This window comes from Tympanuchus pallidicinctus, unplaced genomic scaffold (genome assembly GCF_026119805.1).
Source record: "Tympanuchus pallidicinctus isolate F22 unplaced genomic scaffold, pur_lepc_1.0 scaffold6, whole genome shotgun sequence".
Taxonomy (NCBI): domain Eukaryota; kingdom Metazoa; phylum Chordata; class Aves; order Galliformes; family Phasianidae; genus Tympanuchus; species Tympanuchus pallidicinctus.
Genome location: NW_026294780.1, coordinates 32,758,530 through 32,782,825, shown reverse-complemented (window position 1 = coordinate 32,782,825; position 24,296 = coordinate 32,758,530). Strand labels below are relative to the sequence as shown.

Genomic DNA, 24,296 nt, shown 5'->3' with positions numbered 1-24,296 from the left:
ACCTTTTAATTTGTTCATATCAATGTAATGTTGTACGGTATCATTGATAAACAACAGCAGTTTATTAAGTTTTCTAACATATTCTGCCAGATGTCTTAGCAATGCATTACTATGCCACTTATACATTGGTTATCAAATAAGTATTGCATACATATTTGTTCTTTCTCATCTCCACTTCTCCTGGTTGTTACTCTGAAGGAAGTATTCTAACGCTCCCCACATCTTTGATTTCTGATAGCCTATTTATGTAAACACAAAATAAAGACAAGAATTGGAAAGCTGCCGACATTAGTGCTGAAAGATGTCAACCCGTACCATTTGGCAGAAGGTGGTTCTGTTGAAGAGGATTGAGAGGATGGCTAACTGGAACATTATGTTGCCCAGGCAAGTTGGGGTGGTTAATAGAGGCCTGTGATCCTTGGGTGGGGGGAGACTGAAGTTTTTCTTTATCCCAAGAACCATCACTGCTGCCTGTGGGGAACGAATATATATTATTTGGATGAAGGAGGACCCCAAATTTTAGACGTTTGAATACTGTAAGAAGGCCAGTAATTTAACTTTTTTTCGCAAGGAATAATTTTTATTTTATTTTTTGAGTATGTGGGATAGGGGAAGGACTTTCTTGAGGTTTTGTTGTTTGTTTTTCCACCTACTCTAGAAAATATAAGGATAAATTTTCAAGTCCAGCCAGAGCACAAACCTAAATGTATCAGAGTTGTGCCTAATTGTATTAGAATTGTGCTCCTTCACATGAAGTTTGTGTTTGATGTATTATTATTTTTACATATACTTCTGCCATTGATAGAAAGTGCAAAAAAACTGCTTGTGAAATTTGTTTTATATGTGTTCATTATGTCTGAAACAAATAATTTTGCCTATTATGTCAATTCAAATTCAAACTACGTTAATATTTCTTCTTGTATTCATGAATGAACAAACACTGTAGAAATTAAAAAAAAAAATTATTTACTGAAGGCACCGGCATACGTTCTTACATGCCTGGTTGACATTTCTGTGTTGAATATTCAATTTTTGTTTCATATGATTAATTAAAATATATGGAATTATTTAATGATTCCTGAAGTCTTTTCCTAGTGGAATGGAATGGACAAATTAGGGTTGAGATGAGTTCATATATTTGTGAAATATTCTTTTTTGTTATAGCAGATTCCCTGATACAAATACCCACAGGATTAAATGGAAGAATACAATTAAAGGACAATAAAAATTCATTTAAAATTTTTAGATTTGTTCTGAAAACACAATATTTATTGTGCATATTAAGGTGTAACGTAGAGACTGAGCATATCTACACACCTAAACTAATCCATATAATCACTGCATGAGTTTTTATGTTTATTGCACGCCATCAATAAAACAATGTTAGAATATATTAATATCTGTACTTGGATGCATTCTCAGCAGCATGAATGCACATCAAGAACATATGATCTCCTTCCTTTTCCTATGGTATGCAATGTCAACCTCCTTACTGAAACTTTCTATTACTTTCACGAGAACTGATAAGTCTTGATGAGTCAGAACTGATTTAGTCAAAATTTAGCATTAGGGAATAAAGTAAAGTGCATATTTCTGAGTGTTTTCCTGCATACATCTTACTACCCAATAAACAGGGCCTGGAAAAGAACAAAAGTAATACCACCTCCTCCTCACTTTGGTAGAAAAGGAATTAGCACATTAGTTTTGACTTTTTTTTTTTATATCATTTTTATGGGATGACAAAAGCACAGAAGTTGGTAGAATTCCAATTTAATTTCTCTACATCTATTAAAAACCTGATTGTAAAAGCTGTACAACACAGTGTATAATGAAAAAACACTCAATTATTGCCGTGATTTTCCTTCCCTTGTTACTCTATGAAGATAGTTAAGGCTCAATATAAATCCTAACTCATTAGCTCAATACTGTCTGTATCCCAGTGTAAATTGTTCAGAAGTAGGTAATGAAAATGAAGTCTAAACTCTCCCAAAATCAAACAAAGCCATTTTATGAAACAATGAAAAGAATCAATTACATTAGATACTTTTAACATTTTAAAGAAACTGTCACCACCTTTATTCAGTGTACACAGCCAGTCTGGTTAATATCTGACTGGAATCTCATCACCTTTGATAAGTGAATATATTTTCTCATATTCTGAGAACCATCAAATGCATACATAAATAAAAGCTTAATAGCAGCAGGGAAAAAAAATTCTTCTAATTTCTCAATTTTTTGTGAATTGCTGCTGTGACATATACATTTCGTTTATTCCAAATGTTCATTCATTGAAAAGTCTGACAGTAGAAATAACAGTTAAACATAAAAAATGAGTTCATTAATTTAAGACAAAATGCAGGTGCTGATGCCAATGTGCATTTAACGAGAAGAAGACAGGTAGCTCCAAAGGGCAATTCAACCCATCTTTGAGTGCATAAAATAATACAGCATTTGTATGATGCTTAGGGCTTCATTACAAAACAACCACCAAAAATCTGACTACATAATGTCAAACATTGGGCATAAAGAAGTCTAATCTAAATTTTTGCACCTGTTAATAAAAAGTTCAGCAACTTTGTTTCTCGTATATGTTGTCAGAGTACATCCTGTTTGTCCATGCTGCTCCCATTTCGTGCTCGTTGCTGTCTTGCTGTAACTAATGTGAAGCTAGAGTAAGGCCTGAGTGTTGGTTGATTAGTTTAACCCAAGTGGAACTACCCTGTGATCATGATGCAATCAGTACTGCCTGGTGACCAGGTAATGCCTACATGCACACAAAATGGAGAGGGAAAGACCATAAGAGACAAATGGAATGAATGCCCTCTGGGCTTGCCTACATCTCTCCAGTAAATGCAGAGAAAGCTTTTACAGATGGATTAAACTTATATGGCTTAAGTAAGATGAATCTAGGCCAAAATGTTTTGCTTTTTTAGCTATAAACTCTCCGATCATCATCCACTGAAAACTCTTCTCTGGACATTTATTCCTGTTCTTAACAATAAATAGAAAAATATGCACAGTTTGTAAAGTATGTTTCACACCTGGGGCAAAATTCTTGGATTTACACTTAAAGCTATTGCAGGACAACATTTTACAAATCAGTTAAACATTTTTCTTCTTAACTTTCCCATCCAAAGATGCTGAAATACATATGTGACATATATATATAGGATATACATAGAGAATACATTGTATATATATTATATATATATATAATGCATTAGTGAATATATGAATATTTGTTAATAGGCACAGAAGACTTCTGCATTTCAGTTTCACAGAGCTGGTGAACTCCCAGTGATATTTTCCTTATTTATCTGCAGTGCAGTTAATTTCATATTAAACACTGACGTTCACTATGGAGACGGTGTCAATTCCACTGCAAACTTTCCTAGTGTGGTCACTGAATGGTGCATGGTTAGTTGAAGATTGCCAGTTATGGTACTAATTATGTGGCTCAGAAATCAGAGCTTTTTAAAATTACTCCTTTCTGCTTCCAAACTACATTGTCTGTTGTTTCAGAATGATATCAAAGCCAATAATAAATTGGGTTAGAGAATATAAGCTTAAGCTAGCAAAGCATTGAGGCTAGTGTCTAGTCAATGACAGACCGCTTAGTATTTACAGTTTAGTATTGTCTGTGAAGATTTGTTTATAGTGAGTCATAGGCACAATCCAAACCATAATACTGGGAACCACTTTCAAACTACATGCTGTTGCACTTATAAGTAGACAGACAGAAAGAAGCAGTCTTGGCCATTTGCTGTGAATTTCTTACATTAGTTAAGCATAACAAATTTCCTTTCAGAGGAAACAGTAATTTTCATTAATGTCAAAGCAAAAGTTTAAGTTTAATTCATGGACACTACTCACCATCTGCTCAACTAAGTGCTAAGTGCTAGCTGCACATTCTGTCACTTTTTTTATTTTATTTAGTCTTAATGCAAACAATGGTATCAAAGAGTATCAAAAATCTGTTTCCTTCTTTCTCTTCACTTGTTGCCCTGCTGAAAACATTCGTTTTTCCAGTTTTCATCAGTAGTTGTCAAGTCTTTGTAATAGGATTAAAAGTCTGGACACCTGATATCCCTGGGTGCTGCAGTTCACTCTCATAAACACTGTTTGCTTTAAATTGAGAGAAAATCATTTTTTAGTGGCATAATTAATTAAATTATGCAAAGTGTTCCAGATTCAGCACAACATTTTCTGAAGCAGCAATAGGAAGCTCTACATTGTATTCAAACTTACGCTGCATTTCAATTGATGCCGCACTAGGCTGACCAGAGTAGCATTTTCAAGGCTTTCCGGCACAAGGGACTCAATTTGGAAATGTAGATGCTTAATGTTAAGTGTTCAAACTCCATACATGTATGCTTCAATAGGCAATTCAGTTGCCAGCTATGTCTTTCATGTGCTAAAGTGCATATAAAAACTTGAAATTAAAGTTCCAAATGTTAGTATACATTTAAAAATTGAGCTCAAAATGTCTCATCATGAACAGTCTGATGGAACAAAACCAACAACACATTTTCATAATTTAAAATACTACAGAATTCTGTGTTTTTCCCAGTAACTAATATTCCAGCATGTATTTTCCATAACGTCAACTACTTTCTCCCATAATCAGCAGTTATGCAACAAACCATTATTTGTACACTAAACTGGGTCTCTAAGAGCCTGATGCCTGGATTATTTGTATTAATTTGTAGCACAATTAGGTAGCTAAGGATGGTAATAATAAACAAAAATAATTCTGGAATGGAAAGTAATGCAGTCAAGTAAAAGAAAATGAAGCAGAAAACTAGGCTGTACACTATGAGCCATGTAAGCAAACTCTGATTTAAGCACACAAGATTCATTTTTAGAAACTCATCTCATATTTCTTAATTCCTTTTCCTTTCTCATTCTGTTCCATTTAGCATTCAGTTTGCCTAAATTAATGTTCCTACAAATAAGCTAAGCTAGTTCCCTTTATAACAAACACGGATATTAGAACAGGCCCTAGAGAACTGTTGAGCTCACTTCATGGGAGCTAGGTATCTTTGGTCAGCTGAATCTAAATCCAAATCTCGTGGCTCTAGTGACTGCAGTGGCTCTCCTCCCAGACTCAATTCAATTCCCCCCACACACACCACGTGACACAGCGAGAATGATTTTAGACATTCTCACAGGGTTGGTGACATGGCACCTGCAAGTCATCTGGAGATGGAAGTAAAGCAGCATACTCCTGGGTATCTGAGATAGTAGAAACATAGCTATGTCTGAGCAACTGAGTCAAACTTGTTATGATGACAGGTGAATTTTAAAGTCAAAACTAGGTAATGTTCCAGGCCATCAAGTCTTCTCTTTCTTTCATTAGAAAACTTATTTTATGGCATCTTGGAGAGGACTCTGTGCTAGTCTTTAGGCAAGTGAATCCTAGCCCTGGTGCAGGAAGTGTTTCAGGTAATATTGCATACACAGGCAGTATCATGCGGCAAAAAGACAAAAGAGTCTGAATTTCTACTATCAGCTCAAATCTATTCATTTGTTTGTTTATTTTTGGTATTACTGATCTTCTTTCAGTCCCCTTAATCTTTCAAACAAGCCCACTGTTATCTTCTGTGTTTGCTGGAACAAATTGTATCTCAGCAACAATTACCAAACAAAGCATCAGTATCAGCTGTGTTGGCTCATTTTTCTGAAGTGGACTATTCTTCACTATCTATGCTATTTATGTCTACTGGAAAATATGCATAATAGCATGTTAAAAGTAGGTAATTTTAGCATGTGATGATGTGGAATCTCGTACTACTCTTCAAATCAAATCCTTCTTCTTTAGACTTGATTGCTATAAATTTGTGATTTCATTGCTGTGTAATTCAGTTCAGTCTCCTGAAATCAACTATATCCCATACCCCCTTACCTGCTTCCCTACTTAGCAAACCAGTTTTGTGAGATATATAAAGGGCAGAAAATAATTGATAAGAATACTTGTATAAGATCTCTGTGTTACTGCTTTATCATTAAAAACAAATAAAACTGTGCAAGTAGTGTCTGTCTCAGACTGCTGATATTTTAAAAATAGCATTATTACCACTTCAGAGATCACAAAATGTTTGGGAGAAAAGCTGCTATCACATAGGGAAATTATAAGTTTCCCAAGAATTCTCTGGAATGTTCTAGTTCTACTATGGATAAGCATTCTTTTTTTTTTTTTTTTTTTTTTTCTCTGCAAAGCTTTGCCTTGTTATTTTATGCTTAGATGATCATGCTTATGCTCTTAAACAGACCATGAGCAATCCAGCTTGATAATTGAAAATTTTTCTAATTTTATCTAACATAGTGGGTTTATGGGTGTGGAATTTGCAGTTCTGCTATTGCAACTACAAATAGGTATAGAAACAAATTATGAAGAAAAAAAAAATTAAAAAAAGACCACTACTTTGATATATGTTTTCTCACAGAAACACAGAAGTCATGAGAACCTTAGAAATCACATATAGTTTCTTTCTTGCATGCAATAGATTCAAACTCAAAAGAAAAAGAAGTTTTTGGCCTTCAACATGGCCTCCAACATGCTTCATTTACAGTCTTAATTTTATTACACAGGTTTTTCTTGGACATGAGAGAGAAATGCTAACCATAGTTTGCACTGCAAGCCAGACTTGTTGCCACTTTACTGCACTTACAACATTTATCTTCTGATAAATAAAAATTGCAGACAAATTACAAAAAAGTAATTCTGTGTAAGAAGATGGAATTCTACAAGCTGAATATCAGAGTACCTATACTTAATCATGAATCACAAAAAATTGGATTTATATAGAGTAGCAAGTGAAATAATTTTTAAAGTGGCACTGAATCCCATGGAATATATATTTCATACTTTATACTAATCCTTCATTATTTCACCAAAGAGATTAACACAGGAAAAGCTTTTTTAGAATTCAACAGAATGAATAATGAAACTGTCCAGTGCAAGTGAAAGCTCAGCAGCTCAGTCATAGGCTGTGTGACATTTACCCAAAAATAGATTTTCCATTTGTCTCCTTCCACAAATACCTAACTTATTTCATTTCATAGATGATATACAGTTTATTAGGATGGTTATATGATGCTGTATGATAAGAGTACAGGTACTCACTTGACGTAAAGTTTTTATGACATAACTACTAATGTGCTATAAGAAGTCAACCAAAATAAGCAGATAAAAAAGTTGTTTATCTTATTCAACATGATAAAAAATATTTAGTGAACACTTTGATTACAGCTGTATGTACTTATTTGTAGATTTTTTTTCCCCACTCATTACTTTATCCAACATTATATATTTTCAACAAACAGAACGAAAGAAAATCAAGGGAATACAATATATCACATATTCATTTGGTGACATGTATTCCCTCTTTTCTTTATTTTAATAAAGAATTATTTCAAATGACCAAAAAAGGTTTAACTGAAAGGGAAAAATACTGCATATTTTCAGGAAACCTAAGCACAGGTGCTGGTCCTACTACTAAAGATCCATTTAAGTTAGAAATTCCCCAGTAAATATACATAAGCATAAAATGTATACAAATAGATAAAGTCCGCAATGTAAGAAACATGCTTCCTAACGTCTTCTGTAAACAGAAAGTTAAATGCAATCGGTTTGAGAAGACTTTGCCCCACCTCATTCTGGAGTGTTACAACACAGGGAAATAAAAAACAGAGATGAAAGATGCATTGGGCTTGAAGGACAAACAGGCCTCTAGCAAGCCTCTCTAAGGACAGTGTTGTGCTCTTAAGAGATACAAGGCCAGAGAAGCCGACGTTTTTCAGGCAGTCACATTTTCTGGTGATTTAAAAATAAAATTTGCTGAATTAAACGGGAATAATTCAATTTTCCACGGAAATGCTGCACAAACACCTTATAATACATTGTCTCTACAAGATTGGGGCACAGAGCACTTTCTTAAACATTATTATTCAGACTTGCACTCATTGATTTTTCAGTCATTTTCCTAGAAAATGAATGACTTGCTAGAAAGCAAGGCTAAATGATCCACAATCAGCCTTTACTCATAAACAGATTAATATCTTCTCCAGACTCCAGTAAATATAACAGTGAGGTCTCACAGCAATTATATATCGTTCTGCTTCCTGTGAAAATAACCAAAACTGAGCTGCATGAAAACCCACCAGCTGCAACATGTTTCAGATGCTCTCTGGAGCACATGGCAGTGTTTCCCTTCCAGAAAAATTTGCCTTTGCCCTAGTGATGTGCAGGGCTGCCTGTAGTCTGCTTCAGGAATAGGGCTTTCCTGATTCATGCCATCTCTTTCACACACCACAGAACTACCACACAGATGCCAGAAGCCTGCACAAGTTCTGAGGCTCACAAAGAAACTGCCTCCTCCTCCTTTGGTAAGCAGGAGCTAACAGTTTGGGAACTGTCTTTCTTCTATGTTGGATGTGCTGCTTTAGTCTATCCACTATGGTATAATCTTCATTTTTTAGTTCTTATAAGGCATCTTCTGTAAGTTTACAGCATGGAAGCTCTCACACTTCAGAAGAATCCAATGAGAATTAAAAACAGAAAAAGAAAAATGCCCTTTTTATAACTTTTAGGTAGTGAACTTCACAGCTTCAATATTATTTAAAGGCACACAGACATGCACAAAGCTGTGTGCTGTGTGTCGGCCATTATTTGTATCTACATCTGTCTACCATTATTTGTATGCACACACAGGCACAAACCACACATGTAAATACATAAAGGATGCAACAAAATGTCAGCATGAAATTCACTAATAAATATCCTCCTTTTATTTGTATACAGAGTATGCACTCCAAGCAGCAATGGTGCCAGTCTACTCAGTCTAGCAAACAAAACCAGATCATGAATCATACTGAGTCTATTGCTATTTAACTATGCAGTGTTTGCCACAAAATATGTAATTATTACAACTGTCATTCAGTATCTCATTATCCCACTGTAAGTTCACAGTGCCTTTTTTTTCCTTTTTTTTCTGCATTTCTGTGTCCCAAAACAGAAAAAAGGAAATCATTACTCAAGAATTCATGCGTCCTGAATCTTCTGGATTGCCAAAATTCTTCCTGCACCCAATGTACTCTTTTCTCAGGATGGCAATGACAGAAGTGACAGGTATGACCCATATAACTAGCAGTAGCAGTAGTAGTAGTGATAATACGTGATACTTAAATCAGATGCACAGTCCTAACCCTAGAAGGCTTACACTGAGAAGATACTATAACAAACTGTGGGTATAATTACATCTCACAATTTGTGCAGCTTACGTAAAAATGATCATTTTTTCTTTGGAATTTAGTTTACCAGTATTCTCCTACTTTGTGATAAACTGGTACCCTACCTCATTCAACATTGCTACTGTGTTTCTTGATGAAGCCTTACAATTCTGAATAAAGCCAAATCTTAATGCAAAGGAGCTAAACTATGAAACTGGACTTAAGAAGGAATATGAAAATGACATACGTTATCGTATTTCTTAAAAGTTTTATTGGAATTTCACTAATGTTTTGTAATTATTTTTAATTACTTTTTCTACTTTTATTTCACTTTTGAAATGGAAAGAAATCACATGTTTTAAGTTATTGAAAACAAATAATTTACTTTTCTTTATTCCAGAAGGTATCTGGATCACTGTTATCTCTAATGATAAAAAACTTCCACCTACTGTGGAAGAGACAAAAGAGCCAAGCCAGTGTTTGAACTTGATTTACATTTATGCCCATTACATCTATTACAAATAAGGATGGTAGGCTTTTCTAGCGCTTAAGAAAAAGACTTAAGTAACTCCCTGCTTCCTTTTCCTAGTTCCATCAATCCCTCTGAACTACCATAGTTCAGCTGGTCAAGAGGGGAGAAAAGGTGCATAACACTAGACACAGTATGGAAGGAATATGAGTATATGTAGGAAACATATTAAAAGTACTTTTTCCTCATCCTGCCTAGTCTTGATTAGTTATAATATTCTTCAGTCAGAATTATGGGTATTGACAAAGATAACCTGTTGTCCCAAGCCTTCTGCTTTCTAGACAAGAGTATAACTGGTTGCTATCACACTGTAATGAGGTGGATGCTCGCCTTTAAAGACCATCATTAGATGCCTTCTCACCGGCATATGTTCAGTCCTCTGTCTACCAGATGAAGAAAGATGTTTCTCCCAGAGTTTCTGCCCAGCGTTTAACACTGTCAAGCCCAGCATAAGATAGTAGTGGATCATCTTTCATTCTAAGTTTCTCAAAACCATATTAAAAAAAAGATCCAAAAATACGATGGATTCCATTGTTGTGAACAAGTAGCTGAAAGTTGCTTGTGGTTGTTCTACTGCACTGGAGCTGCCCGTATGTTTTACTGCATACGAGCATTCATTAAGGATAATTATTGACTATTGAAGTCTATACTGTTAATTTTTAGCTACCTTATGTCAGATAAAATGGATCTAGACGTAAATCTTTGTGCACTTTTTTTCTTCAATGCACAATGCTTGTTGTGCAATACACAAACAAAACAAAACAAAAACAAACAACAACAACAAAAAGCAAAAAAAAGACCAAACACATTAACTTCTACTATGACCATTTTCACAGTATTATGTAAAGAACCATGATGGTCTCTCTTCAAAAGGAGGTGAGTTCAGTTCTTTGTTATACTATTAAGAACAGGTTCCCAGGTCTACACCTTGCTAAAAGCATCAAAGAAAGCAGACTCAACAATATCTCCTAAGCATTGCTTAGGGACAGAGACCTTTTTTTTGTGAGACGTAGTCCACATATGCATGTCCAAAGAGAAAAAATCATACATAATGTGTTGTCAAAATTGTTATTATTCTTCTAAGAAAATACAAGTGAACGGACACTTTGTAACACATGCCATTTAAGTAAAGAACAGCCATGTCAATTTTAGATTATAGTTATGTTAGGCATAGACCTTGAAGTTAAATACAAGACAAGAGCCAGAGGGTTCCTTGATACTCAAAGAAAAAAACTGCAAAAATTGTGGCTGTTTTTCTAAATTATTTTTAAGTAACTTTATTATTATTATTGTTGTTGTTATTGTTGCTGAGGATTATTGAGTCTTTAAAATCAATTTGACCAGTTTTCCCAAGAACTTTGTTTTCATAGACAATGTTGAGTTCCTGACAAAAATCAACATAATGAATACTGGTTTTCAATGAAAGCTGAGTTCTGCTCACTTTAAATTCAACACAAGTAGCAAGTCATTAATAGGTAAAAAACCCTCCTAGAAATTAAATTGTAGGAAAAAAAAAAAATTGTCTAAAAGACATTAGAATAACTTGAAGTCATATTCCTAGAAATGGAATAAAAGGTAGTAGACACTCTGTACCTGACACACGAACTGTGCATAGAGCTTAACATTCTCTGCAAGATGTTGGATATTTAATTTCACAATCATATTCTGTAGCAGGAAATGATGCACACATCATGTTTAAATATCTTTCCCTTTAAAAGACTGAAGTCCCATTGCCACTGAAGTCAGTGAGATTTGAATAAGGCCTAAATTTCATTCCTGCTTCTTTGATGTTCCAGTCTGAGCGTGGCTGAGTTCAAAGACTCAAGTTCTACTTCAAACTAGTGTAGAGGCATGTTAGCTCAAGAGATGTACACATGCTTAAATTGGCTGTAAAGCTTATTATCTTGTGGTTAATCTATGAAGGGCTAAAATATGTTATTTATATGAGAAATATGGTAACAGACTATTATTTGTCCTTTAAAGTGATTCACAAACAAAGGAAGTTTAAAAATCAAGACTCCCCTTAGATTCCAGAGGGATTTCTGTGCAGCCTTCAGGACTGATATTGTGTTAAATTGTTAGTATGATTTTTCAAGCAGATTAGTCTGAACATAATGCTTTGAAAAATTTAAAAAGAAGAACGGATAGCAAAATGTCATTTCTTTCATAGCTACAAAATGCAAACTCCAAGTGTTTTAACCTAATGAATAAATGAGTTTGTCCTTTATGTATAAAATATAGTTTGTGTTTGTTGCACAAGTTTTTTAATAATAGATGAATTTTAGGTTTGCTTCAACATATTCAATAAAGTGTGATTAATTTGGTTTTTCAAAAATGCAAACTAGACATTACTATATTACTCTGTAAAATGCACAGCTTGCAACATTATTGTCTCTGTGGGATCTTAAATTGAATTGTAAAATGTGTCTTATTTCCAGTTTGATTTATGTAAGAAATTTCAGTGTATAATGCTCTTTTTGAAGTTTCGGTGCTTTCTGCAAAGAAACAACACATAACTAAAAATTATGACAGAGTTTATTATAAATCACAGCAAAGTTCTATCATTACATAATATTCCCCCTAAAAACCATATACTGATGTCACATACTATGCTCAATTCAGTGAATTAACTTTTTTCTGAAGTTTCATATTATGACAGATTGCATAACACATTTTTGACACGTTCTATGATTTTATAGCGATATTCTAAGTCATTACCAAATCTCTTATTCTCTAAAAAAGCTTTCCTGTGCCCTGAGAATTAATCTATGATACCATTTAACTTGGCTTTTTGAAGTAAATATCACTAGATAAAAAGCCAGCTGGTTCTGAATAATGGGATACTTGAATGAATGTATTAGTGTTTGAAAATGAGAGTACAAATCCTTTAAAAAGATTAATTTCCATAAGAAAGATAGCTCACAGATCTACAAAAGAATAAATTCAAAACATAATAAACTGGCAGAAAGAGAGGTAGATTAAAGTAAAGGCAGCAGCACCTTGTTATTGCAGCTGTTGTATAGCAGTGTTTCTGTATCAATTACAACATTTGGTAGGTGTGGGCAGACTCTTTGGTTTCACTATAAAGCTTAAGTCTGGAATACAGAGTACACTCTATGTAATAACTTGAGTGATGAATTTTTTTTCTTAACAGGACATAACTTTTGTTTGTAATCAAGCCTCTGGGAAGAGTTACAAAGACGCTTCTGACTTTAATGTGAAAAGCTAACATCAGTTTTGTTTATTATTAAAGATTTGGATATGAATTTATCTTTATCATGGAAAGAGCCTGCCTTTATCACAGCACACAAATGCTGACATCAGCATGTAAACTGACTTTTGTTGTCCTATGGACTTTATTTTCAATATCCTGTTTCAAAATATGTTTCCTTGAACAGGTCTAGAATTCTGCTCACACAATTACTCTGGCCAAACATTAATGAAAACAAAGTTTGCTGATGCAAGTAAGTACTGTGGATTTGCATAAAACATTCTAAGGCTAAGGGAATTAAATCATGTTGGGCCAAACTTTAATGTATGTGAGTTTTTTTTTTTGCTGTTTTTATTTGACTTGTTTCTGTTTTCTGGGGAGGAAAGATAGTTCTTATCCAGATTCCAAAAGCTCCACACAAAGTTCGTCTCAGGGATGTGCAAAAGTCAGATCGATCTAGGTAACCTGCTCTGGACAATAATGTAAGTTTTTCATGAAACAGAATCCTTGAAGGCATCCTATTAATAAGGTCTAGGGCATTTTATCTGTCAACCACAAAAAATGAACCCTCTTCTGTGTTAAAAGTCATCAAGCACAGAATATGCCAGCAACAACACAATTCAGAGCACAAAAGTTTTAAATTCCAGTACTTACTGCAGAATTGCTAGAAAGCAGATTTAATGGGAGACCTGTGAGTCTGGACCATACCCAGACATATACAAGTTTCTATACAAGCTTAACAGGCACCCGAAATACAGTGGTAGAGATTTATATTCAGCCAGTTTAGACTGATTTTTCAAGTGACCAGATTGCAGTGCCACCTTGATATATTTTGACTCCTTTGAAGTTGCAACAGGAATCTTTCATTTTCCTCTTTTTTTTTTTTTTTTTTTTTTTCCTTTTTCATGTCAGCTCAATGTACTTTGGTTTATATAATCTCATATATTTTGTTACATATATGTCATACATTTTACAATAAATGAAAGTTTTCTTTTTCATATTTTCCCATTTTGGAAACTCATCACAGTTGGAAAAGAAGTACATCCTGAAATATCAATTTTTCATATGCAACTGATATTAAAGTGTTCCTAACATGTAATGTCTTTATACTGTAACAGAGATAGTGGTGCAGACTAGAAGTGAATCTTTACATGAACGGCAATCAACATAGTAATTACAGAATGGTGTGATAGTGAAATATTAAGTTATCTGATCAAAAAGATACCTGATTCAAAGTGATGGAGTTAATAAACAGGCCCTGACATTTGAAACAAAGTTATATATGACAGAACTTGTCACCCCAAACCTTATCTATGCAAAGAGTATACTGCATGGTCATAAAAAAAAAAGCTTGTTTTTGTGTGTGCTGAAGATAATGACAAACTTCAGTCAGGAAAGCACCAAGTCAAAAGACTAGAATTAGATCTGTGCAACAGCTGCGGTGACTCATACCGAAGATCATACTTTCTTCCATTATTTTAATTTGCTAAGTCAAATAAACTGCCAAACTCTCTTGTACGCTTTGAGAACTTTGCGGACCTCCACACAGAAATGAGCTTTCAGTGATTAGGAATAATTTAAACCAAGTAACTGAAACTGAAAACAAATCAGTATGCCAAAATTAAGGCAAATATCTGTTGCAAGGCAACTGAAAAGAGTTTAGATGTTACAAATAATTCCTCTTACAATTCAGTGATATTTACTGTGATTCTATGAGTCTTTGTAGTCTTTGTTAAAGCTGGCTACAAAATGTTTACAGCAGTTTTCTGAAAGCAACTCCAGATTCCTTTTTAATCATACTACTTCAGGAAAGCTGCTTTTAGTTAAAACACAAAAATTGTAGTTACAAGGTTTCTGCAAACATAACTGCCATTCCATTAAGGAAATGGCACAGCAAACAGTAAATAGTGGCCTCAAGGGAAATGTAAGTATTGATTTTATTACTATGTTGGTTGGATTGTATTTGCAATTGTCAACTCTAATTTTAGCTTGTGCATTAAGTATCCGTATAATAGCTTAAGGAAAAAGCAAATATTAATTAGAATATATTGATGATGTTTTTATGTCTTAGATTTAGTACTTACCAAGCATATATTGTGATAAAATACAAATCTACTTTTTGCTTGTAAACGTAGCTAATAAATGAATACATAGAAATGATAATTACATGGATTACATGATACTTTTTGTGTATCATGTCATCTGCTGGATGCAATTACTTAAAATCAAAATTACCATGTAGTACAAAGATATTTATTATTGCATCTGGCTATGTTATTGCAAATAAAATGAAGTCACTATTCAAATACAACATGATCAAAGCATGGATTGATTGTGTTCTTCATCCTGTCAATTGCTTTTTGATAAGTCAGATTCTTACTTGCCATACAGCAAACTGCTACCAACAGAAACCACAGCAGGATGGGTTTTATTTTCAAGTTCCACCAAAGATTAATGCAACTTTTTTTAGCTCTTTAATTTAAAACAGTACCTTCATAAACCCAAACTTCTTATATACTGTCGTTTGTTTCTGGTAATATTCACATGTACTTACATAGCAGAATAGATTCATGACTTATATTTGTGTTGAACTGAGAAAGAAAATACCAGCAGACATACAATTACCTGTTAGAATATAAAGATGTTGTGGCTTTCTCATCAAAGTTTTGCCATCTTGATATAAGAAATGGAAAGGCTGTAACTATGTGGTGACTGCAACTTCAAGCAATGTAAGACTGATTTGACAATACTCAGAAAAAGAATTTCCAGGCCATACGTACTCCGTATTTTAAACCATGTCACTTGTACAAAAAGTGGCACTTCAGAAAAAAAATCTATTCCTGATAAATTTCTTGTTTAATGTGTTGAATTTCTAAACTAGCTAAAAATAATTGCTTATGTGATCTACAGTGTTGCCAGCTCCTCCAGTTTTATCACCAGTCCTGATGTCATTCATACAAAATCTCTGCTTCAGAAGACATACGAGTATGTGTTAATTTTAGCATCTCAGTTAAAGGAGAGTCCCCCAGCTCCCTCCAGCTGTGTGCTGTAGTATCTGAAATTGAGTGGGGGCTTTGTGGCCAAGCGAGTGCCTGGGGTTGTGGGTCTCCTTCCTAGGTGGGGCCACATTTCCAGCTGTGCTTGGGACCTGGTAAACACAGACAAGGGTAAATGCCCTGGCTTGGAGCTGTCATACCTGAGCATCCTGCTTAATGTTGTTGCAAAACTTTATCTTAAACCTTGAGAAAACAGCAGACTAAGAGCACTGTAGTGTGAAAACATTAAATTTCAGTCAGGTGGCCTGCCACTGTTCTGTTCCTGCACTGTGCTCCTTCCTTTTCTTTACACGCATGTGCTGACTGCTGCGATATTTAAGGGGTTTTGAAAGGCTGCTTCTATTTCCTGCCCAACAGCAGGAAAAAAAGAAAGGGAGGCCCTGCTGAATTTTTCCTGCCCATCTCCAAACACTCATACAACAAGGGGTGTGTAGAGGGAAGAGTTCTTGCTTTGTGCAAAGTGGACAGGGCACATCCAAGTCTCAGTGGACTCTTCTGTTTTCTCACACCCAGAGAGAGCCAAACCTGAAAGATACCTCCAGCACTTTGCTTTCCACAAGGCATAGCCTCCAGAAGAACTGTTCTGGGAGCTAGGCAAGCAGAGATTCTCTGTAAATTTTCCTCTGCATTTCACATAATCTAACTTCCCCTGCAGAAGATGGTAGGTGAATAAATAGAGGTCTGTTTTGTTTGACATGTATCAATGCATGCAGCTGTATAAAAGTTCAAGGTTCACATTTGTTATGCATGTATTTATACCTTCTTTCCTCTCAGGGGACATCAAGATCTTAATCAAAAGTCTCAGTAACACTTAGGTGGTGCAGAGTGGATTGTTTGTGGGTCACCTGATGAAAGCAAATTTCTCTATTCATGATTGCTAAAATGTATGTCTATTGTTCTTGATGAGTTGCTATTTATTTTATCCACAACACTATAAGTTTAAAATAAATACAGCAATGCACAAATTAAATATTAAATCTACAGCACAGTCTTTAACTTACAAACAGGCACATTTCTCTAACATAGTACAGACAGGCTTCCTCAAAATAAGTTCAAAAGGTCTGAGAGAAAAATAAAACACAGACTACTCAATGTTGTATATAAGAATGCAGTAAGCTCTGGTCAAACTATTTTTTTTTTTTGCATAGGATTTTCCTCAAGGAAATTTAATATGCTTAAGTAACAATATGCAATAACAGTACTGCATAGATAGGCATGGCAATGTGGCTGAAATGGTTTATTTCAATATTATTTCAATAGCATTTCTTATTTAAAACAGTTGTTTAAATGATGACATTACATAATTACTTGAAAGCATTAGGAAAGAAATTGTTTCTGTTATTATTGTCTAACAAGATCACTGTATTGCATCACTTAACAGGTCTGCGAAGGCAGGCATTAGAAAGAAAACTCACTGCTTTTACTACAAACCTCACTGTGTATTAAGCAAGCAAAATGATGTTACTTCATGTTTCCTCTAAAACATTTAAGCAATAATAACTGTATTCCGTTCCTCAAAGGAAAATTTACTGTGCTTATGTTTCATTATGCTAGATGTCATTAACAGCATTTCTTCCTCCTAAAAAGCTGAATTACTATGGGAGAATCTGCAATATCCTTTGATTTTTTTCAAAATTGGATAGAAACGTTTTAAAAGAGACAACTATTTTCCATTTACTGTAACAAGAAGAAAGGAAGGTAAATTCCAGTGTTGTTTGATACGGAGAACAAAATAAGAAACAAACATGCATTATACGCTATTGAAGTGGTGTAAACAACGTCATTGACAGTGTTAGATAGGGTAAATGCTTTATTTTAAAACACTCAGGCATAGAAGTCTTTTACTCTCAGTAAAATCACTGTTGTGGTGATGGGGAATGCATTGCCACTAAAAGCTCCAAATCGTTCCCTTGTAGATTCTGCTGAAAGCTCAGAGCTGATCTTTCACAGTCACATAGAGAAATCTACATTCTCCATGCTCAAAAGGCATAACTTTTTGCCTGAATAAGATAATGTTGATGAGACTTCCAGTTTTATCCTAGGGAAACAGGGATATATTCCTGGAAGGAACTCAAATTAAAGGAAGGGTTTAAATTTAAATGAGAGGGTTAAAGCATTCCAAAATACACACCACTTGAATAATAGAGATTTGGAGTGCATTAAGTAAATAGTTGTTGGTGACCATATTCTGTTGTAAGCAAGCTGTTTAGAAGAGTGCTTCATGATGAATTTTAGAACCACTAGTAAATAAAAGATCAGAAACTGCATGTATATGCATGTGTGTGTGTTGGGGGGGGGGGTGGGTTGTGGAGGTATCTACCATTTGATAATCACAGGGTCCTAGAAGGAAGCTTAAAAGTAATACAAACCCCAATCTCTGTTTTATGGAGGAAAAAATTCTGCATATTATCATATGAAACTAATAATTTCAGCACATAAACAGACTACTCTTAACAGAGATATACGTGAACAGGTAAGAGTCATAAGTGCTGATATACAAATCTTCTGAAAGAATCTCTGCATTTCTGTCTTGTGAATAAGCTTACGATCTCACAGATGGCAGCCCAGGAGGGGAAACGATTTCTACAGGCTCACCACCCACCGGTAGGGGAAGGGAGGGAGCAGACAGTGAGGCCAGTTTTGACCCTACCCCCTAGAATACCAGACAGAATAGCTTCAAGTCACAATTTCCGTCTTAGGCTGCTCCCAGGGCAGCATGCAATTATATACTGCAACTGGCTTAGGGCAGGCTGAGTCTACAATTAATTCCTTGACCTTGCTGAGACTAACAGTGTGAGTAAGGTGAATGTGACATATCTTTTTCTCAAAATTCTCAATTATTTAATGCAACTAATTCAACAAAAATTGTTTCACATCTTAAAAAACGAAACGAAACAGAAAGTGAAAAAGGAGTTGCCTGCAAACTCAACAAAAAGGTCAAAATGATGTTTTTAACTCAAAGTTTCTTAAGCTTTATTGATAAAATGATTATGAATATATATAATCTCTTTATTTCTACTTTCCATTAAAGAGCATAACACTGTTTTCTCCTTTGTGTAATAGGTTTATTAGTTATATCTGTTTTACAATACTCAGGGAAGTTCAATTAAGATCATAGACAATTATCCATGATAAAGCTCATGGCAGAAACTGTAGATTGAATAAATGCTGACACGAGTGCATTAAAGCACATGCCACTCACATAGCATCAGGTACAGCTACCCCTTAGGTCTAAAGATTCAAATACTCCTTTCAGCACTTTGGCACATCTCAAGTAATTAGAAGCCATCTGCTGAAATCTTCTATGTTCAGTCTCAAACAGCCATCTTGAAATGGTTGGGGCTTTATGTCATGCTAGAGGGCATACCTTTCCCTCCATACTGAAGTTGAAAGAGGCTTCAGACAGTGAGTAAGAATGAGATCATGCAGAGAAAAAAACACTGCTAGGGGTTTGACCTAGATTGTCCAATTAATTGTCAGTGAGTTAAAACAATGCAAATTCATTGAACAAATAAATATAAATCCTGTAAATTAAAGATGAAATGTACGTCAGTTTGGGATTCAATCATAAATTAAATACTCCTAATAGCCAATTAAAATAGAATATCAGGAACAAGTCAGGCACGGAGAGATGGCTAAGTTAACCATAGAACTAGCAGAATATGTTTCGACTCATCTTGTAGTTGAGATGTAACATACACCTACTGCATACAATTAATGGGCACAGAAATAAAAGGACAAAATCAAGAAGTCAGAGTTGGTATCCATGAATGCAGTGGGATATTCATGAGTGCAGTGGGATAGAAGACCTTTTAAGGTCCCTTCCAACTCAAACGATTCTATGATTCTATGGAAGAATTTGCAGAGCAACATTAAAATACCACTGCAAACGAGACCCATGTGAAAAGTCACTTTTCTAATCTTCTGGATGGAGAAGTCACAGAAATAGGGCTGGAAACTGTTCTTTAACACCTGTGTTTCAAGAGTAATAGCAAAGCCTGATTATTATTCACTATTTAAAAGGTCACTTTATAAGACAGGTATAGGCATAAGGAATAAAACAGATCATGGTGGTATACATGAAATGACTAAAAATACTGGCAGCAAAGCCTGCTTTGACTGTGTTATCAGTTCAGTGATTTTTTTTCTGTAAAAGGTATAGAATACAATAATTGTATTTATTTAGATTGAAAGGGAATACGCCACGAATCATAATCCCCAATTATAAAGTTGAAGAACATTTCTGAGTGCACAATATTAATGGAGATCAAAAAGGCAAATAACCCATATGTAATACATGATCAGTGAGAAGTAACCTCCAGAACTTCCATGTAAATCAGTTAGTTATATGGCACACTGGGTCAAGGTTTCGTGAAGCAACTTCTCAAAACCATAAAAATCACTTGTTGGAACAGCTGAGTCCACAGTGCCTGTGACGAGAAGATGTTTTTTAGTATTCCTAAGTTATTCAAGATGTTCCTTTGGATGGTAGCTATAGCTACATACAAGCATAACAAAGTTATTTAGAATGCTCACACAAGGAAAGTATCACAATGTGGCCCTAAAAAAGCACACAATGAAGTCTGTGAATTAACTTCATTTCAAGGGGCAAATGAGTAGTGTCACTCTCATAAAGCCTAGATTTTTCTCTATGCCACCCCTGCTACAGTCAGAGGAACACTGAAAAGCAAAGTCAAAGCACTGCCTGGACATGAAACAATGTATGATTAAAAAAATGAAAATACTATTGAAATTATTTTAACTGTGGATGAAGCACATTTATCACTTATGAAATAAGAAAGGACAATAATGATATAAATACTGTTTTGGAAATCCACATAGCAATTTATTTGAATATGACTGAGTGCAAAGTGCTCAGAAATACAGAACATTTGAAGAATAATTGGTGAATTTTGTAAACGGCTATTGGGTTAAATTCACTTCTTACAACATAATTTGTGATTATAAATAATTGTCAAATTAAACAAAACTTAATACAACTGTCCGTAGTCCTTTCTTCATGCAGATTTGCTCAAGTATAGCTCAATACAAATCATGCAGGCGCATTACTCTTTACCTGTTCAAGGTAAATCTCTTAATTATACAGATTCCTCCAAAAAGTTCATCTTCACATACTCAAATCACTTCAGCCATATCCCAGTTGTGTCTGTAATATAAGTACTTTTGGCTAAAGTAACAACAAAACCCATCTATCTTGCACCTCAAATTTAAGCCATATCACAATATTATTTGGTGAAGCCATTAATATATCTATTGCTTCTCAAAAGAACACAAAACCGTAACTATTAAGTTCTGTAACTAAAAGTGAACTAATCATATGTACAAGGGGGTTTCTCTGATAGTTCGTATCTGCTGCTTATAATCATAAATGTATGCAGCTAAGCCCTGGCTGAATCTTATCCAGATCTCTCATAGTGCCCATACTGCATAAACATAGCCTTCCCCATTGATAATGGCCTGGAAGAAGCACAAAGCAAATCACAGAGTTGATCACAGAGAAGACAAAGGTGTTAAACTCTCACAACTGCCCTGGTTTATAAGGTATAAACATTATACCCAAAATAAGGAGCCACTAAGTTGAGCTCACTAGCTGGAGGTCTAAGGCAGGAATCTCCAGAAGGCAAATGGGTCAGATCTATCATTATGCTCATGGATCAAAGTCCCAAAAAAGCACAAACACACACACAGTGTCTCAGTAATTCGGTCAGTAGCTTAAACTGCTATAAAGGAAGAGCTAAAGATCTGCAAAAATTGCCTTAACTCTGAAGTTCTGTAATTAAAAGTGAAATCAAATAAAGAAACAAGGAGCAGATGTTGGTTTTATTTCTGTATGTTGATTTTATTAAGTAAACATTTCCCCCTCCCCTTCCCCCAAGACATCCTTTGCTTTCATTTATTTGCTATGCTTCCTATTATTTTCTTTTCCTACTAAACAATTGTAATCTTCAACAGTACAATGAGGTAATTTATGTCTAAATTCTTGTCACATTTGGGATTTTTTCATTATGTATTTTGTAACTGTTGTAGCTGATTTATAACTTTTGTCTCAGATGTAAAATTGAAGTAGAATATAACCTTTTTTACTCTACTCTGATTAACACCTGTAAGAACACAAGAGATATACAAAAAATAATCTATTTAATTTTTTATTATTCTCTAATAAAATTCTAAATTCTAAAATTCTCTAATTACTTTGTTTTAGTAAGCTACTGAAGATCTCCCCTGATAGGAATTAAACTAGCACCCAGTTGGTGCTTTATTATCTCTTCAACAAAATGATTTATTGTTTGTAGTCTGAAAGTAAAAGAGGAGGAAAATTACATTTTCTGTACCAATAGCAGTAGCCCTATCAGTTCCTCTGAACTATTCTTTGAAGCTGACAATGAACAATACAGTAATGACACCAGAAATAGTTAACTCTAACAAAGCTGCTTATACAAAATCTGTGACAACTGAGATCATTGTACCTCATCATGATTTAACCTTAGATACTAAATCTTATGTTTCTTACCTCAGCATGACTTGCTGTAATGTTCAAATTTAAATTTATTTCCTACTCTACAGTGTGGATGTAACTGAATATTTTTAATTTTTTGAAGGTTTCGAGCAAATAAAGTTTAATTAAGTAGGAACAGGTAAAATACATTTTAAAATGTCAGGAAGAGAGAGTTGCAAATCCTTTATGTGCGTACGTAAGCTATAAATAATAAACTAATTTTTAGATGAGTTATTTTTTACTTCAATGAGAATTTAATGCTTTGTTTTTATACACTGATTAAAAAGGCAAGAAGAGAAACCCAGAAATAGGGTTGAAAACAGGCAGAGGAAATTTCTATCAACCTGTATAACTAAAACCAAATCTGAAAGATGCATACATATGTAAGCATGGTGCATTAAAAAAAAGAGGTGCCAAAAGTGAGAAGGCACTGCAAATATAGTAAGTTATTTTATTTCCAAACTTGCAGCCCATTTGTAGAACAACAACATCCTTCAGTGCAGAGCAGAAGATGGTTCCCTCCAGCAGTGAAGAGAGTAGAATATGCTGAATGGGAAAGTCAAGTACAGCTCTTCCCCTATGCTCCTCAGCAATTCCAAGGATACTGGAGTAGAAAACAATTAAAACACATTCATGATGAATATTTTATCCAGAAGAATATTTTTGTAAAGTTTGCTGGGCTGTCTCTTGTGGTGAACTATTAAACAAGTGGCATTTCTTTTGATATGGATAAGCTGATTGTAAAGTTTCTGATACTCTGTCATAAGACAGACAAAGAAGGGAAAACACATAATGATCATAAAAGATACTTGTTGGTACAAACTTGAGATATATCTCCATCATGGACAAGATATGATCAGTCATGCACATTGCTAGAAAAATCTTTTATGCCAAGTTATAACCATCATGTTTTTCTACAGCCTCATTATAAAATGGATTTACTTAGGGATAAAACAGTGGCTAGCACTACTTTAAATAGATCACACATAATCAAAATATTGATTAGTAGCTATACCAATCACAGTGTTAATTCTGGACATCAAAGACAGGAAAATCTTAAAAGGAGCATTCATACATGTGCACACTGAGCTCAGCAAGACATTCTGAAATGTTACGATTGGTTTTAGAATACATGCCTTTTTACCAACTCATTAGTGGTTCTCTAAGACAGGAAGACTTCATTGCCCAGGCAACCACAAGCACAGGAGACCTATTCAGCTACCTGCACATAAGAATCTGGTATTATTTCAGGTGTGCTCTGATACCTTAGTCCTCACTGAACTTGTAAATAAGACACAGCACCTCACTGCATGTGATCTCTGCCATACTGAAGTGTAAGCTAAGCTGGAAGTCAAGCAGGATGCCTTAGGGCATCCCAAATGGTATAAGGCACCTGTACATAGGCAACTGAATCAAGATGCTGTCTTTCTTGCTAGAAGCACATTCATAATGGTGAATTGTCAGACAGTGATCTGCATAATGCTTACTCCAAAAGTTTTATCTCTTGTAATATTTAGATAATCTTTGTAGCGTTGTCCAGAAAAGTGTGGTTTATCCTCTGCAGTTTTAAACTAAGAAAAAATCATAGCTTAGTCTATAATTGCTTACTCATTCAAACTTGAAATAATTAAAGATATTTAAATGTACATAGCCTAGAATGAAGTTTCTTTTTTTAACAGACCTTTATTTTTAGTAAAACTAGGTAAAGTTAAAAAAGGAACATTGTATTACTCGGGATACAAGAAAATGGAC

General features: G+C 34.6%; 1 protein-coding gene across 6 annotated transcripts in view; it reads right to left on the bottom strand.

Moving 5' to 3' along the window:
* Nucleotides 1-24,296, bottom strand: part of DACH1 (dachshund family transcription factor 1) — a 358,213-nt gene that overhangs the window by 118,805 nt on the left and 215,112 nt on the right. For 3 of the 6 annotated variants that reach the window (XM_052705592.1, XM_052705594.1, XM_052705593.1), the window contains exon 4: nt 316-471. The exons of the other annotated variants lie outside the window; for them this stretch is intronic. In XM_052705592.1, the coding sequence (XP_052561552.1) occupies nt 316-471 (156 nt within the window). The remainder of the gene's footprint in view (nt 1-315; nt 472-24,296) is intronic. 6 annotated transcript variants of the gene reach the window in all.